Source organism: Buteo buteo, chromosome 9 (assembly GCF_964188355.1).
Source record: "Buteo buteo chromosome 9, bButBut1.hap1.1, whole genome shotgun sequence".
NCBI lineage: Eukaryota > Metazoa > Chordata > Aves > Accipitriformes > Accipitridae > Buteo > Buteo buteo.
Genome location: NC_134179.1, coordinates 24,912,779 through 24,927,621, shown reverse-complemented (window position 1 = coordinate 24,927,621; position 14,843 = coordinate 24,912,779). Strand labels below are relative to the sequence as shown.

At 35.2% G+C, this 14,843-nt stretch overlaps 1 protein-coding gene across 6 annotated transcripts in view; it reads left to right on the top strand.

Moving 5' to 3' along the window:
• AHI1 (Abelson helper integration site 1) overlaps positions 1-14,843 on the top strand; it is a 100,081-nt gene that overhangs the window by 66,685 nt on the left and 18,553 nt on the right. For all 6 annotated transcript variants that reach the window (XM_075035773.1, XM_075035774.1, XM_075035776.1 and 3 more), the window contains 4 exons: positions 4,629-4,687; positions 10,147-10,212; positions 12,553-12,715; positions 14,190-14,293. In XM_075035773.1, the coding sequence (XP_074891874.1) occupies positions 4,629-4,687; positions 10,147-10,212; positions 12,553-12,715; positions 14,190-14,293 (392 nt within the window). The remainder of the gene's footprint in view (positions 1-4,628; positions 4,688-10,146; positions 10,213-12,552; positions 12,716-14,189; positions 14,294-14,843) is intronic.

The window sequence follows — 14,843 nt, the reverse complement described above, 5'->3', positions numbered from 1 at the left end:
TATAGCTTGAAAAATAAAATTACACAAAAAAACTGAGTAATGCTGCTCTGAAAGCTTTTACTTTTAAAATAACTCAAAACTTTCCTTTGAAGCCTAAAGTAGAGATTATACTGCATACTAAAAATATGTTTTGGTCACAGAGGTCATACTTTTGAACAGGTGACTGTGCTGAAAACATAGTTCTGTTTACTGGGAACAGTTTAAAGCCACAGAAGATGAGTAGGAGAAGGACTGAGCTGATATATACATACTCATCTCATATCTGAGCTGACTTTGTTTTCCCAGTGTTTGTTGTTTATTTGGGTGTATTTTAACTATGCTGTATTGCAAGAGCCACAATATAAATTATAAGAACAGTATCTGCAATAACAAAATACCATTTCCTAGAGGCATAGTTTATTTTCATGTCTTTCAGGATTTGTTTGTGGGCTTTTTAGACATTAATAATTAGTGTAAACTGAAAGTAAAACTCAATTTAAAATACAACAATGTGGAACTGGAATAGGTAAGATTTTTTTTTTCCACTCTGCATGCTTTAGAGGGGTTCATCGCAGAAATGTCTGAATATTAACTTTTTTCAATTTTCTTAGTTATGTATTTGTTCATTGGTGTTCTGTGATTTTTCTGAGGATTTTCCAGGATGAACTTCTAGATGATTTCATTAACTGTAGATTCCACGAGACAGGAATCCTTGGAGAATTATGATGCACAGATACCTTTATTAAAGACTTAATTTATCAAGAGCATTTCACAAAGGGAGAAAAAGCCTTCTTTTGAAAAGTTAATTAAAACATAAATTCTGTAATGAATGTTCTCTCAGCCTCTATTAAAAGAGGAATTTTTCACATAAACGTTAAATACTAGGTGATTTTAGACAATCCAATAGGATAATAGTGGAATTACATGACTCCCTAGAAGGACTTTCTTCCCCTGTTCTGGCTCTTTTGCTATTAATTTAAAACAAATATAATAGCTAAAGATGCTGTTACTTAAAAGGAAGTGTTCTTAATTATTTCAAGTGCTGTTTTGGGGCATTGTTGCTGTTACAAATTTCTGTGTAAATCTAATCTGTTTGGAAGTGAACTCATCTACTTCCTGTGTATTTCAGCCCAACTATTTAGAATTTGATCACTTCACACTAATGCACGTATCTAGAGGAGAGGGTAGTTTTTCAGTGAAAGCATGCAATAAAAACTGGGAACTTGGTAGTACAGACATGTGCTTTGGACAGGAGGACAACTATTTGGTTTCTGTCTTCTTTTCTCTTTAGTTGCAGTTATACTGGCAGAGAATGTATCACCAGAAGTGACCTGGGGGAACTAAGGATAGACTACCAGTTCACTGTTCAAATTATACAGGAAATTAATACAGTTTCAGACTCCCTCTCAAGGCAGACACCTACACGGTTTTTCAAAAAATACCAGTTCTCTGGTAGGCATTTACCTAAAGTCAGCACATGCTTGGACTCAGAAGATAATTGTAGTGAGAGGATTATGTGGCCCATGAAGAAGAGCTGTCCTGCTGTTAAATTGTGTCAATGTGAAAATTCTGATAATTTGAGAAAAAGCAACAGCATATATCATTTTGAGACATCTGACATCACATTTAGACATTAGCAGTAGGTTCTTCTAGAAATAATTTATTCTTCTCATGTACAATTCCATATAAAGGAGGCCACTGAAAAATCAATGCAGAGTAACAGGAAATACAGTAGTTCAAATGTTTATAATTTCATAGGGAAGATTAGCTTCTCAAGACGTACAAGTTTTGAAGGTGAAGACAGCAAATGCTGTTAAGAAGGAAGATTGTTGGAGAGTTCAGGTAAACCCTCTGAATCAATAAAAATGCTTCTCCATTAGTAATTCTGAAGCATCCTTAAGATATGACAGTCTAGATTAACCTGGGTGTTGGGCTTTTTTCAGGTTTGATCTTACAAGGGATTTAATGACCTTTGTATAAGCTCAGGCTGAGAGTCTCAACAGATCACAGTGTCCTGTAAACCTTATTTTTGGGTGAAGTGGAAATGTCCTTCTGCAATCCTGACCTCAATTTCAATACCTCACTATAGTAGTTGAAAAGTTTGCACAGCCTGGATTAGAGATAACCAAAGCAAGCAGTGCTGAGGCTGTTAGTCACACCTGCTCAGTGTCATTTACATGCTTCATCAAGCATGGAACCATGTCAAGCCAATAGCTGTGTAAAATTGCTTTAAAAATCTACTGCATCATTTGAGAAAGAAGGGATGGATATTCCCTTTCTTGCTGAATGGACCTTGTTTTGTGAATGAGGAAGATTTGAACAGGGTTTGGGGTCGTTTGGGTTTTTTTAATGACTGTTCTGAATGTAGGAGCTACTAAAGGAATGCTTGATCACTGAAAACAATTAACAGATAACACTAAAGACTAGTTTGGGGTAACCAATAGGTATGATCAATATGAACAAACAGCATTGGCTCTGTGGACCGTAGAATATTTGGACCCAAGTGTGCTGTGGTCTGTTTAATGTTTACACCTCAAGCGAAGTAATAAGAATTTCCTGCTTGTTTTGCAAAAAGGGTCTAGTCATGGAAAACACTAAGTCAAAACCAGTGCCAGCAGCTAGAATTCAGTACAGCACTCCTTATATCTTTGAGTTACACTTCTGTCTCTTTCCTACGCTTGCAGCAGAACAGGTCTGCACTGCCCTTTATTGAGGCTTAATTGGGGATATCAGTCTAACCATAAATTTTCACCTGACAAGCAGCTAAATATAGAGACTGCACAGGAGTACTCACATACATAAACCTATAGTCCAGACGTACTTATAGGTAATACACCTTTTCCTTAGGTGAACAGGAAAGTCAGTGAGATTACTGATAAAAATACAGATTGCTTTCTTTTTAATTAAATTTTGAAGATTTTTCCAAACAAGCAATTGTTTTCATCATATATTTTATATGGCTTTTATCTTAGAATGGGTTTGTGTGAACTGGCACAACAATGCAATGCTCAAATTGAAAATCCTATGGTAGAATAATTAGCTGTCTAAAGAAAAATATTTTTTTTAATCATGCAGACATTTTATTGGTCTTGAATTTGTTAGGACTTTCTTATTCAAAGAATTGATATGACACTTGTATGCAATAGTATATCCATATGTAGTACCATCTTTGTAGCAACTTGTTTTGTACTGTATGAGTATGTAGATAACAGCATTAATAAGAGTAATATCCCCACTGACTTTTGGTGTTAGTGCTGAACAAATGTTTAGCATAGTTTATTTGAAAAAATGTAAGCTTCAGGTGTACTGTCTTTGAGTGTGGGTTGAATTCAGAAAACTGTTTCTATTCTCATCTCTTTCCTTTTCTGAGAAGAGATGGAAAAAATTAATAAAAATCAAAGTAAGCCTTTCAAAATGAAATATTTCAGGATTTATACAAGCTTTTTTTAAATTAAGATCACAAATTTTTTTATTCATATGCAAAATTGAAAAATCAATTATTGCACTGATTTAGCATTTCTCACAAGTACAAAATTATTCACATGCAGAATATCTGCAGGAGCATGGTTTAACTGTGATTGTTTGAGCTTGCAGCTTTTCTTATATTTAGAAATATCTAAATATCTTAATGATTAAACATTTATGAGTAAATCTCCTGTGAAAGTCTAAACCACTAGGCTTTAGAAAGTATACTGTAGGTGGAGTTGTGCAAGCTTCCTTGTGGAGCTGTGCCAGTACATGGGAATCTGAATCTGAAAAGTCCTCTTTATTCAAATACTGGACTCCTCGAGAGTAGACTTTTGGAGTGGCAAATGAAAATGAGTTTTTAGAACTTACTCCTCTTTGGAAACAAGACTTGTTTCAAATCTAGTGTCTCGCAGAGAAAATCCAGTGAGCTTAACTCTGTGTTGTCTGGCATCTCTATACTTGAGAAACCATTCTCCAATGAAGCGGTAGCATTTTTCACTGTCATATTCAACTGTTTTCTGATTTTTGTGTCTTTTTTCTTTTTAAGATGTTTTTCTTAAGTATACAGCTGAGGAGACCAATAACAAAAAGATAAATCCATAGATGATGAAAGGATTTTCCTAAGCTTAGTAGTTAACATAATAGTTTGAAAAGAAAAGAATTTACAAGTACTTGTTCAAATGCACTATGTAGAGAGTGAATAAAATAAACAGCAAGATGTGTTGTGATAGGAACTCAGATGATCAAAGGGAACTACTGAATAGGCATAGTTATTCTTTCAGATAAAATAAGGAAGTAATTCCTTTGAGAGTTTTTGTGATCATTTCTGTTGGAAAACTTTGTATGCATTACTCAGAAATTCAATGAAGAGAAAAGCAATACAGCCTAGATAATAGTGTCAGCTTTGAGCACGAGGTGGCATGTGGACATAGCTTGAGCTATTTCTCCAAATCATTTGAATGGAAATATTGGATTAGTTAACCTTGTGTCAGGTCTGTTAGTTAAATAAACCCTCCAACTGTTCCTGACTGAAGGATGCATAGTTGTGACTGAAAGATGCTGCTGCTTTTCATTAGAATTTTGTCAAACATATCCTGCTAACATAATGATTTTAAAATAAAATGGTTTATTCGATGGAAAAGGATAACAAGCAGAAAATTCACAGCCTTTTCTTTTCACAGGGTGTTTCAGCCCAGTAGGAAATCCTCTTAGCCGAACACTATTGGGTAGACTACAGACGGTAAGGAATTCTATCTTTGCATTTTTTTTAAATTGATGTTTAACTATAAAATGTCATTATTCACAAGTTCTCATTGTAGAGAGGATTTTTTTTTTTTTTATCCTGTCTTTATTCACAAAAGAGGTATCTTCAAGCAAATTGTCTACATGGGCAAATAAGGTTTTGCTGCTGCCAGCTGGTAGCAAGATCAGATATCTGCAAATGAAAAGCTTTATGTTTTTTCATGGTTTACTTTTTGTTGTTTAGAAATAAATAAGCTAAGATCATAGTCCTGTGTTTTGATTTTTACTAAGAATACAGGCATTGGTAAGTAGGGAGAGAAAGCCGGGACAATAACTTTTAATTGAATCCTATTTACAGCACCACCACTTGCATTGTTTACTCATACTTCACCTTTTTGTAACAAGTGAAATCACAGCTATCCTCTGTTTGTTTAATTGCTTATCTGCTAAATATTGATTGGAAACTTCTAGTAATTATATTTATTCCTTTATTTCTGGTTTCCTGATCACCATAGTAAAAATCCAACAGAATCTATAAATGCCATTAATTCTAACTATACACTTGATGAACCTGGATTAAACACAAAATGAATGGAGAGACTACTGATGGAAGAACGAGTGGTGCTTCTGAATACTGTATGTGTGGCTCTAGAAAGCCAGGCCTGTTGTACTGGAGATGTTAATTCTCCTGCACACATGGACAGAATGCCATGATTTAATGTTCTGTCTCAATTGCATGCTAACTGTAATTTTTCAGAGAACTATTACAAGTGGACATAAATTAACTTGGATCATTTATAGCTGCTCTACAGTTTGGATTTAGGGTTTTGGTTTGAGTTGGTTTAGGGGCTTTTTGGACCTACCTTATTTAAGAGAATCTGTTAAAAGAGTTGTGGAAAGCTGGTAAATAACATAGGATTCACCAAGAAATTTTGAAAGTACGGCTTGACATTGCGTTTTGTTAGTGGCAAAATGGTTCTTGTTTTCACATTTTCAATTTTTTAGCCATCAATTTGTAATTTTTAGGAAAAAATATAAATTGTTCAATCAGTATTTTGATGTTCTCCATTATAGCAAGCTCTTTAAACATTTACAGGATCAACTGTTCTGGAAAATACTAAATAGCAATTAATTTAAAATATTTTTTTCTGAGAGGGTTTAATTAAGGTTTTGAATATTTTTGTTACTTTTTCTGTTATAAATGCAGTAATATATATGTTATAAGTGCAGGTAAACTGAGTAATTTATATCAAGAAAGTAGCATATTTACAAATGACAAAATAGTTGAAGAGGTTTTGAATAATTTCAGGAGCTGGAGTATTTCACGTGCTTCTGAATTGATCTTTTTTCCCTTTTTTGTTTGTTTGGTTTTGGGTTTTTTTGTTGGTTTTTTTTTAATCCTTGTAGGCTTTACTGCAGCAGCTGTGTTTGCATTTCTGTTTTCTGTTTGTACATTGCAGGTTTCAATAAAGTACAGCCTGGCACAGTTTTGGTTTTTTTCCTCTAGGCAGATTATAGATTCCCATGCTCATTAAATATTGAAGGGCTGTAATCAAATAAGAATTGTAGTCATCTGGAGCCTAAGGAAGTAACTTTACAGTGTCTACAGACAGATTAATTAAGACCAAAGAGGACTACATTATTCTTAGCAATTAATACTTTTAGAATCATTTTAATTTAACTGTTAATACTGTCCTGTCCTTGTACTTCTATTTCCCATAGACTAAATTTGTACAGTTAAGTGTCCTGAGCTAGGAGCGTATTGACAATTGGACCAGAGAACAAGAACAGTAATACAACAGTGCTAACAATATTAAATTATTTTATGTTAAGTGTCAGTTTATTTAGTGTTTCATTTAAGGCTTCAGTTACTGGGGTAAAGAGATTGTGTGGCATTCTTAGGGAAGGAGAGGATTAAATAAATTTCTAACCACTGGGTTCATAAGGAAATATGAAACAATGGAGCAACTGTAAAAGCTTGAATTGATTCTGTAAACTGTTTAAAAATTTTAAATATTGTCTCACTTTTAAGCCAGTCGTGGATTTTTGAGCACTAAAAGTTCATTTCTTATTTTATCTCCTTTAAAAAAACAAAACACAAAACCATAAAACAAAACCACCAACAACAAAAAACCCAGAAAGTAACAGTCTCAGAACCTAGGCTATTACACACTGAGGCACAGATTTACTGAACAGACAAGGGAAGCTTTAACACTCATTCCCTGTGTCTTCAATGGCGTGTTTGCAATGTAACACTCCTAATTTCTTTTCCATTCTGGCAGATAGCCGGTATAGGGAGGTGGAGTGGAGAGAAGCAGTGGCACTGCGCAGCATCCAAGAAATAGATGTTTGTCCTTCTTCATGTCACTGAGTCTGTCACTCTTAACGGGAAAAGCAGGGAGGGTGGCTTTGGCCCTGTATGCACACACACTGGCGTTCACCCCAGCATGTGTAGTGTCTGCCTAAGATTAATCTTAGAAAAGCTTATTTTCCAAGTGTAGTTATTAAGAGTTAATGACTAATTAGAAAGTGGGACTTAATCTGTATGTTTATCCTGTTACAAAGAAGGTATTTACACATAAGGAAGAAGCATATGAAACCACTGGTAGACTTTACATTTTTCTTTTTTTTTTTTTCTTTAAACTTTGATATTGTGGTATTTGAAATATATTTGTTCAGTAATAGAAGTGAAATGCTGATTTTTTTACAGAAAAGACAGTAATAACATATCACTTGTTCCTACTCAGTGCTGCTTCTCCTAAGGGAAGGAATGCTATCTAATGCCCAAATCCTGTTGGCCGCTATACATCTGCATGAATAAAAGCAAAACCTCTATTATCACAATCACTGAAACTGCCCAATGAAAAAGAAGCCATAAACATTTTAATTAGTGCTATTATCAGGATTCGGTGACACTTGATACAGCAACTTATTTATCAGTTTACTCTTATCTGCAATGCTCTCTTTTGTATTAGTGTCTTAAAACAGTTTTTGCTTGTTTTTATATTAGAAATGTCAAGGCTACTAAGCGGGTTAGTTGTGGATAACAGCATGATACTCCGTGGTCTAGAACTCTGCATCAACTTCTGGATCTATTTATCTTCTTCTCAGGATGTTCCTTACACTGAAAGTTCCTAATAGCTTTGTTCAGCCAAAATCAGTGTGACACAGCAGGCATTTTCAGCAAGCGTTTTGTTCCTGTTTCTCACACATGGACTGCCTCCCAAAAAGACCAACTCCTCAGAACTTGACTATAGCCCCATGTCTGTTCCAATGCAAGAAAAGGATTCCATCTTGCATTAAGAAAAGGAGACGTTAATATTGTTTTAAGAACAATGTGTTCATACACTTCAGTACGTCTGTTGCTTTTTGGAATCCTGAAAATGTGGCTTAGTTTTGTGACACAACATTAAAAAAATGATGTTTCTAAGCTGAAAAGCCAGTAGGTTTTGCTGGGTGTTACTTGCAGTATAACTGGTAGTTGCACTGTTTGAGAAATGGCATGGCACGGCAGAGGCAGCTCTGCTGCCTTGGAGTAGCTATGTCTGTGGCAGGCAGCCGTGTCAATTCCCCTGTCCTGCTGGAGGCAGGGTGTGTGTGCAGCCTGTGACATGATCGGAGTATCTCTTTAAGAGGAAACTCTTGGGATTGTTGTTGCCTCAGAAATTTAACACAGTGTCTGAGAACATTCAACATAGTCTTAGGATGACTCATGGATTTTAGCTTGTTATTTCCAAACAGCTCACTCTCTTCAAGCTCTTCTTATATTGAGTGTTTGAGAGCGCATAAATACTTTATTAAAAAGAGAGAGAGACAGATTGAGACACAATAATGGGGCAATGTGAGTACCTGAACTAGTTACCTAAATAATACTGCTCATAACTCTGATGAATCATTTTTGAGCAACAGGAGGCACTCCCACCCCACAGGCTAAGCACATTGCTTGCACAGTTCTCTTAACCTTGAGAATGGAAAATGAGAATTAGCTGCAACCTGTAAGGCAGTGCTAACTACCAGTAGACCACTGAACAAGCCACGTACTCTGAACTGCAGCTCCACCAGTCTTTGTTCAAAATTTGTTTATCAAATCAGGCAGTTACACCTTCCCACCCCCCCACCCCCCGTGTGTGTGTGTGCACATAATTATTCAGAACTCTTTAGGTGGTAGGCTTAGATGTTCTTCTGGTAGATGATAAGAACTGAGTGCAACTGTTTGCTTTTATACTGTGTTCATCTGTATGTACTGCATGTGTAACTACTGTAGCAATACTGAAACAATCTGGAGACTGGATGGAACCTCTGTGTTCAGGATAGTTAGTGATTTCTTTCCATATGTGATAAGCCTAGCTAAGTTAGGAAAACAACATTGAGGGCAAGAATCTCTGTTCCAGAGAATGCCATTTACTCTGCTGAGGATTGCAGTAATGAAGTTCCTTGGATCACCCTAATTAAAAACAAACAAACAAAAAAACAGCAGAAAATAAAAGGAGCAATATATTTTAGATATGTTTTAAAAAAAGAAGAGAAAGAAGTTCATGCAAAAGACATTTAAAGGAGGGGCTGTAAAGTATGAAAAAGGTGAAGTATGTTGGATAGAAGTTCTCAAATATAAATGTTGTTTATAATGTGGTACAATCTGTTATGGGTGGAAATTTGTTTACTGTACAAAGCTCACATTTGATTCTTCTTTTCTAAAATATTTTAATTGCTGTGTAGTATTTCTATCCTGTATTGTAGTTTGTATCCTTCGACGCACACAAAATTTAGGTAGGGGGAACTGGTTTCCCCTTTGTGAAAATAGGCTATTGAAAAAAATTAACACCAGAAAGGACTTCTATCTCTTCCTTTTTCTAATTTGTTGTTCCTCTGATAATTTTCAGAATTTTCCCATTTTAAATCTTCTTTCAACTGAAGAATTCTATTGTTAGACAGAAATCAAATTTTATAAGTACAGGCACATCATCATAATTATTGCATTTTATACCTGCTTTTCCTTTGACTTCATTGGAAATCTGAAGAGTAAGTGGTAAAGATAGAACAATTAGAATTAAGTGGAAAGTATTGGTTATTAAGACCAACCTGAAATTCTCCATTATATGAAAGTGTCATCTTTTGAATACTGGTTCAGAGGTGAAGTTCACTGCAATAACTTCTTAAACATCTACCGTAGTATTTGCAATGCAAACAAGCTTAGACTGCATAGTCATCAACCCTCTGTCTTCCCCCATGTTGACTTTAGTGTAGTGTACATACTTGAAAAACTTAGTATCTTCTTCTAAATATCTACATAGCCAATATTACTCAGTGTTGCTTAACATCACTTCTGCTTTTTCTTTTTAAAAAAAAACATTTTATTACAGATAATTCTTATTGTTTTACAGTAGACATGAAAATACTCAAAATTATAGTTTATCAAAGTACTTCATATTAAAGTTTTAAAATAACTTCTTCTTCTAGAACGATGACTGCCTGACTGCACTGGGGGTGAGAGGAGGAAGCAGTTGTCCACTCGGGCAAGAGACAGTAAGTATCATGTAATTTTTTTCAGTGTCTTCTATACCTGTTACACTGTATCTGTGCTTTTGAAAGCACATTCTTTTTTTTTCTTTCTTTCTTTTTTTTTTAGCATGATCCCAAGGCTTTTTGTGCTATCCTAGATTTTGTAGCTCTTACAAACATGTTTACAACCAGCATAACCACTTTACTGCTTTTTTTTATATCGCTCTTGAAAAATAATTTTGTAAAATTCTGATTAATATAGATTTCTTTTGCTTGAACTTGGACCCAGACAGAACTTAACAAATGTCTGAATGTCACACCAGAAGAAATTCTATTGCTTTGGGCATAATTGTGTTTTACATTCTGCTTGGGTCCTGAGATGCACCTCCTGTATCCCCTTATGGTCATTTTCTGATCATATGTTTCCAGAGAATATAATGGCAGTTTCCACATTTCATTTAAGTTGTCAGGCTTGCTAAACCAGTTGTATTACAGGACACATTGGTATTTTATTTTTTTATTTCTGGGACACAAGACAGTGGGACTTGCTTGATTGGTTTGAACTGTTTGTTGGCAGTGTTTCCATGTTCCTGAATTTTTGTAATTTTTTCCAAAAACAAAACATTTACACCAGAACTATCTTACAAAAGACACTGCAAAAGGAAGTATTTGTTGCTCTGCCTTTCATTGTCTTTCATGCTGCCAAGTAATTAGTGTCACATTCCTTTTCTTTTATTTTAACCTTAAGTGACCTCATGATTTTCATAGTATTATTGCTAAGGAAACCATTGTCACTTAACTGCAGTGGGCACTGTTAGAGCACCCCTTACTGGACATGATCATGCAAGCTTCCAGTCCTGTACTGTTTGTCTATGGTGCTCATTAGTGTGTTTTAGTTTGGTTCTGTTCTATAGTTCATATTTCTGTATTGTCAACATCACCTGTAATTATTGTATTAGCTTTCCTAATGGAGGGAGGAGAGTTATGATAAAGGATATTTTATTGTTTAGCTTCTTTATGTAAGTTCAGGATTACTGAATGCATATTTAGATAAATTTCCCGTCTACTGAGAACTATGCTGATACTAATTCTTTGATGCTGACCACCTCACAAGTTACCACATAGAATTTACAATAGTAGAATCATTTCCATCTTTTCCCATTCATAAATGCTTTAATCTGTTTAACTGGTGACATGACATTATGCAAATACAACTGACATTGGCTGTATTTTTACACACATAACTCACAGGTGAACTTACTCAAAACATAAATACAAATATCAAAAGCACTGTGCAGTTCAGCAGTCTTAGGATTTAAATGCATGCATTAGTAATAAAAAAAGGAAGTTTTTTTTCTCCAAATCCCTATCTTCATAACTTTGCTGTCTCCTTCAATACCCTATAACCTCCCATCGCTCCTAACAATACCCGTTTCTGACCTCTTTACTTACAATTTCATAGAGGAATCTGAGGTGAAGATTGTATGTAGAGAAGCAGTGTTCTTTGTGTAAAATAGGTCATAATTTTGCTCTTCACTTATGATGAGGGAAGTGAGCAATTCCCTTATTCTTTCAGTTCACTTGTTTTCTTTTCGGTCTTTTCTGCTCTGAATTCATCAGGACAGATTTTTGTTCATAGGGCATAGGAAATAAATAAGAAATTATACTTGATATTTTCATATTCAAGGTAGAAAGCAGGCTTCTGGTAATGTATTCTATGTAGTATGCGTGGTGCTGACCACGCTTAGAACTTTTTTCCAAAAAAGTATAGACGCACTGTATTTCACTGGCAAATGGATTTATTATGTGAAATGGAATATAAATGTATTTTTGGCAGATATTTATAAAATAGTATATGCAAATCCTTATTTCTAAACAACAGCAGAAAAAATGAAGTGGAGTGATCAAAGCAAAACTTTGCAATGATATTTTTGTACTAAATTTTTCCTTCAGTAAAACTGTCATACTGTTGAAGTATTTATTCGAACACATATGCTTCATGAGCACACACAGAATGGGATCTGAAGGTAGTGTAACAATTCTGAGAAAGTGAATGTATGAAGTTTTTTTTTTCCTTTTGCTTCACAAGTAAATTGCTTATAAAACTAACAGCTGCTGTTTTGAAGCTAATCTTAGTGAATTGAATGTTCTTAACCATTTCTACAATCCCACAGTCCTTTATCTTGCCTCTCCTGCTGCTTTCCCACCACCCCTGATCCCATTAGCAAAACTTGAGACAGCCTCAGCTTTTACCAAAGTGCAGCTTTGGTTTCAGCTGCTTTTCTGCAAGAGGAAGTGAATGTTGCGCTTTTTTCTCTGTGGCATGGTTGTGATAAAGCTGTGGTGCTCTTATCTCTCTTTTAGGTAGTGGCTCTTTATGACTACACAGCGCATCGATCAGATGAGCTAACCATCCATCGCAGTGACATTATCCAAGTGTTATACAAAGATAATGATAACTGGTGGTTTGGCAGCCTAGCAAATGGACAGCAAGGCTATTTTCCAGCTAATTATGTGGCTGGTGAAAGTAAGTTTACTGCTGTCTTCCTGGTATACCGGTGTGGGTTTAACTGATGGTCCAAGATTTTACCATGCAGTACTGCTTGTTGTTCTGAAGATACAAATTTATGTAGCACACAGATGGCATAATGATGACTTATTGCAATGCAGAAATTGTATAAAGTTAGCTAACCACTTAGCACGTTGACATACCTGACTTACGAAGGTATTGGCATGTAGTTAAACATTCCAGCTTATATAGTACTGGCTTAATTATCATTCAACTGGATTGATTCTTTATCTCTTCTTACATATAGCCACCTGGTTCATGCCCTACCCTGGCAATGTTTTAGGACACATCAAAGCATTTCACAGACATCTTAAGTTTTTCTTAGGCAACCTCTGTTAGATGTAATCAGCTACTTCTGTAAAAACTCTTGAATTTCCCCCTACTCTAATAGAGAATGTTCAGTTCCCAACTAAGTGGATTTCAGTATGAAGTTTTAAAAGAACAGTAATGGTTAAATGTCATATCTGAGCATTGAATTTGCTACCAGGTCCTTGTCATGAGTTTTGATTAAACTAATACAAACCTAAATGAATCTGAACAAATAATATAGTAAGCATCCTACTGAGTCAACTGATGTAAAGATGCTCAGTGTCCTGACAGTTGTTAGTATTCAGCTTATGGATGTAGTGTGTAGTTGCATGCCACAAGAAATTAATTTGCCTTCCTAAACTATCAAACTATCAGTTATACTGATGTTTAGAAATCTTTTAACCCAACATTTCTCAAGATGTTTTCCCCCACTTTCTAGTTCCTCCCTCTGTCTTTCAAGTGAGGTCTAGTATTTATGCCTCTTTCCTAAAAAAAAACATGGACATAACACTGTGCTAACTTGATGATGGTAATTAAAGTTAGCTTAACTACTGCCCTTCCCCTTTGTCCTCCCCTTGCACATCCTGTGCATTTTCTCCTTCCTTTCTTCCTTGCAAAATAAGCTAGAGAGCAGTCTGTAGGAAGTCTTCAGTGATGGCCAGTTGTTCCTAAAAAAACAAAACAAAATTTTTGAGGCGATTGTCCAAGTTGTGCAAACTGTGCAAAAAAAAAAAACCAACCTGGTATATAATTTGTTATTTCAGTTGGTGACCATCTTATTATTGAATCAAAAGAAATGCATATGATACTTAACAAATGTATCAGCTGCATTGCTATCAGTATAGACTTTGTTCTTAGTCATGTAAATGTTTGATTGTTTTTATTTTACATAATTACCTATATATAAATCAAACTTAAATCTAAGCTTACTGATATAAATAAAAGTTAATGGGCAAATTTTGATAAATTCTCATACAAAGTTTGGCTTCAAACATTTTTCACCTGTTTCAGTCCACATCCTGGTTTTAGCTATATTGTAATGTCATGTTTGTTCACATAAAATAGATACTTCCATAATTCTTTCATGGCTCTCATAATGGTGAATTATGGATCCGGTTTTCAGAAAAATATGAAGAACAACCTTCAGGATTAGTGCCAGATTCTGCTCCTCTCCTACCTGAAGGACCAACAGAAGCAGAGGAAGGTTCTCCAACACTAAGACATAAGGTAATAATTTGAGAAGGAAGGATTCTGTAAGTATTGGTGGAGTATGTCTTTTGTGTGCCAGGTGGACTGTATTAATTTTAGATCCTTTTTGGAAAAATTTCTTATGTGTAGACCTCATTCCAGGCAAGCAGCTAGATTTTCAGCAGATGTCTAACGTTTGTCTTGTGTGGAACCAGCTGTTCCATCATGTGGCAATTAAATATTCTGCCTTACATCATTGTAATGAGTGGTGAATCTCCCACTGACTCCAAGATTTACAGAAGTGTCTCTCACAGCTACCTGATGTAAATGACAGTTGAAGAAACAACATGGATTTGCCAAAACCTGACATACTTTAGGGCAGTTGACTGTCATTCTTGGAATATGCACTGCCCACAGATTCTTCACATTTTCTGCCATGAAATTTCCTTACCTATTGGGTTGGTTAGAAAAAAGCTATACTGTTTTTCTCTCTAGAGGTTTTCAGTCCATGTGATAATATCCTAATTAAAGATATACATTGTGATCATAAAGCCTTATTACCAGACCAGGAGATATGCTGCATCTAAAT